The sequence below is a fragment of the Salvelinus fontinalis genome, chromosome 20 (assembly GCF_029448725.1).
Source record: "Salvelinus fontinalis isolate EN_2023a chromosome 20, ASM2944872v1, whole genome shotgun sequence".
NCBI classification, from domain to species: Eukaryota; Metazoa; Chordata; class Actinopteri; order Salmoniformes; family Salmonidae; genus Salvelinus; species Salvelinus fontinalis.
In genome coordinates, this window is record NC_074684.1 from 42,110,525 (window position 1) to 42,113,604 (window position 3,080).

The window sequence follows — 3,080 nt, forward strand, 5'->3', positions numbered from 1 at the left end:
GTTACCAACCCTACAGATGGGTGGCATCTTACCAACCCTCCAGATGGGTGGCATCTTACTATCCCTCCAGATGGGTAGCATCTTACGATCCCTCCAGTTGATTCTAGCTGAATCAGGTGTGTTACAACAGGGTTGAAGATATGTAGAGGGTTGACCTTGACAGAAAACTCTGTAACATCCCAAAGAAACTAACCACACAGACCCCCCTCGTCTCTATGCCCCACTGCCCTCCACCAACCTTGTCTCTATGCCCCACTGCCCTCCACCAACCCTCGTCTCTATGCCCCACTGCCCGCCACCCCTCTCGTCTCTATGCCCCACTGCCCTCCACCAACCCTCGTCTCTATGCCCCACTGCCCGCCACCCCTCTCGTCTCTATGCCCCACTGCCCTCCACCAACCCTCGTCTCTATGCCCCACTGCCCGCCACCAACCCTCGTCTCTATGCCCCACTGCCCGCCACCAACCCTCGTCTCTATGCCCCACTGCCCTCCACCAATCCTCATCTCTATGCCCCCACTGCCCGCCACCAACCCTCGTCTCTATGCCCCCACTGCCTGCCACCCCCTTCGTCTCTATGCCCCACTGCCCGCCACCCCCCCTCGTCTCTATGCCCCCACTGCCCGCCACCAACCCTCGTCTCTATGCCCCACTGCCCGCCACCCCCCTCGTCTCTATGCCCCCACTGCCTGCCACCCCCCTCATCTCTATGCCCCCACTGCAAGCCACCCCCCTCGTCTCTATGCCCCACTGCCCGCCACCCCCCTCGTCTCTATGCCCCACTGCCCGCCACCCCCCCTCGTCTCTATGCCCCACTGCCCGCCACCCCCTTCGTCTCTATGCCCCACTGCCCGCCACCAACCCTCGTCTCTATGCCCCACTGCCCTCCACCAACCCTCGTCTCTATGCCCCACTGCCCGCCACCCCCCTCGTCTCTATGCCCCACTGCCCGCCACCAACCCTCGTCTCTATGTGTCCACTGCCCGCCACCAACCCTCGTCTCTATGCCCCACTGCCCGCCACCCCCCCTCATCTCTATGCCCCACTGCCCGCCACCCCCCCTCGTCTCTATGCACCACTGCCCTCCACCAACCCTCGTCTCTATGTGTCCACTGCCCGCCACCAACCCTCGTCTCTATGCCCCACTGCCCGCCACCCCCCCTCGTCTCTATGCCCCACTGCCCGCCACCCCCCTCGTCTCTATGCCCCACTGCCCTCCACCAACCCTCGTCTCTATGCCCCCACTGCCCAACACAAACCCTCGTCTCTATGCCCCACTGCCCGCCACCCCCCTCGTCTCTATGCCCCACTGCCCTCCACCAACCCTCGTCTCTATGCCCCACTGCCCGCCACCCCCCTCGTCTCTATGCCCCACTGCCCGCCACCAACCCTCGTCTCTATGCCCCACTGCCCGCCACCAACCCTCGTCTCTATGCCCCACTGCCCGCCACCCCCCTCGTCTCTATGCCCCACTGCCCGCCACCCCCCTCGTCTCTATGCCCCACTGCCCGCCACCCCCCTCGTCTCTATGCCCCACTGCCCGCCACCAACCCTCGTCTCTATGTGTCCACTGCCCTCCACCAACCCTCGTCTCTATGTGTCCACTGCCCGCCACCCCCCTCGTCTCTATGCCCCACTGCCCGCCACCCCCCTCGTCTCTATGCCCCACTGCCCGCCACCAACCCTCGTCTCTATGCCCCACTGCCCTCCACCAACCCTCGTCTCTATGCCCCACTGCCCGCCACCCCCCCTCGTCTCTATGCCCCACTGCCCGCCACCAACCCTCGTCTCTATGTGTCCACTGCCCGCCACCAACCCTCGTCTCTATGCCCCACGGCCCGCCACCCCCCTCGTCTCTATGCCCCACTGCCCGCCACCCCCCTCGTCTCTATGCCCCACTGCCCGCCACCCCCCTCGTCTCTATGCACCACTGCCCTCCACCAACCCTCGTCTCTATGCCCCCACTGCCGCCCCCCCTCTCTTTCTCCCCCCCTCCCCCCTCCCCTCTCTCTCTCTCTCCCTCCCCCTCTCTCCCTCCCCCTCTCTCTCCCTCCCTCCCCCTCTCTCTCTCTCTCTCCCTCCCCCCCCTCTCTCCCTCCCCCCCTCTCTCCATCCCCCTCTCTCTCCCTCCCCCTCTCTCTTCCTCCCCCCTCTCTCTCTCTCCCTCCCCTCTCTCTCTCTCTCCCTCCCCCTCTCTCTCCCCCTCCCTCTCTCTCCACCCCGACCTCTCTCTCTCTCTCCCTCCCCATCTCTCCCTCCCCCTCTCTCTCCCTCCTCTCTCTCTCTCTTTCCCTCCTCTCTCTCTCTCTTTCCCTCCCCTCTCTCTCTCTCTCCCTCCCCCTCTCTCTCCCCCTCCCCCTCTCTCCACCCCGACCTCTCTCTCTCCCTCCCCCTCTCTCCCTCCCCTTCTCTCTCTCTCTCCCTCCCATTTCTCTCTCTCCCTCCCCCTCTCTCCACCCCGACCTCTCTCTCTCTCTCTCGCTCTCGCTCTCCCCCTCTCTCCCCCTCTCACTCATTCCCCTGTTGTTTTTCAGTATATAGGTACTTTCCCTCCATCAAGTTTCCTCCCACAGGCCCCTCTGCTTGCTGGCATATCTTTTTAACACCCCGGTGCATGTACAAACTAACTAACGTGCAGACGTACATGCTCAGGTGTGGAAGATTGTGTGTCTCTGCTTGGGAAAGGATGTCTGAGGTTATAGAGAAATATCTGTTTATGTCTGAAACTATAGAGAAATGTCTGTTTATGTCTGAAACTATAGAGAAATATCTGTTTATGTCTGAAACTATAGAGAAATGTCTGTTTATGTCTGAAACTATAGAGAAATATCTGTTTATGTCTGAAACTATAGAGAAATATCTGTTTATGTCTGAAACTATAGAGAAATATCTGTTTATGTCTGAAACTATAGAGAAATATCTGTTTATGTCTGAAACTGAAATGTCTGTTTATGCCTGAAACTATAGGGGGTGTGTGTGTGTGTGTGTGTGTGTGTGTGTGTGTGTGTGTGTGTGTGTGTGTGTGTGTGTGTGTGTGTGTGTGTGTGTGTGTGTGTGTGTGTGTGTGTGTGTGTGTGTGTG

The 3,080-nt window shown here is 60.4% G+C and overlaps 1 protein-coding gene across 1 annotated transcript; it reads left to right on the forward strand.

The window, feature by feature from the left end:
• Positions 1 to 215: 215 nt before the first annotated feature.
• Positions 216 to 2,540, forward strand: LOC129817903 (uncharacterized). The gene is made up of 2 exons (XM_055873501.1): positions 216 to 1,948; positions 2,534 to 2,540. Exons 1-2 carry the CDS (start codon positions 216 to 218, stop codon positions 2,538 to 2,540), a joined length of 1,740 nt encoding a protein of 579 aa, XP_055729476.1.
• Positions 2,541 to 3,080: the final 540 nt, after the last annotated feature.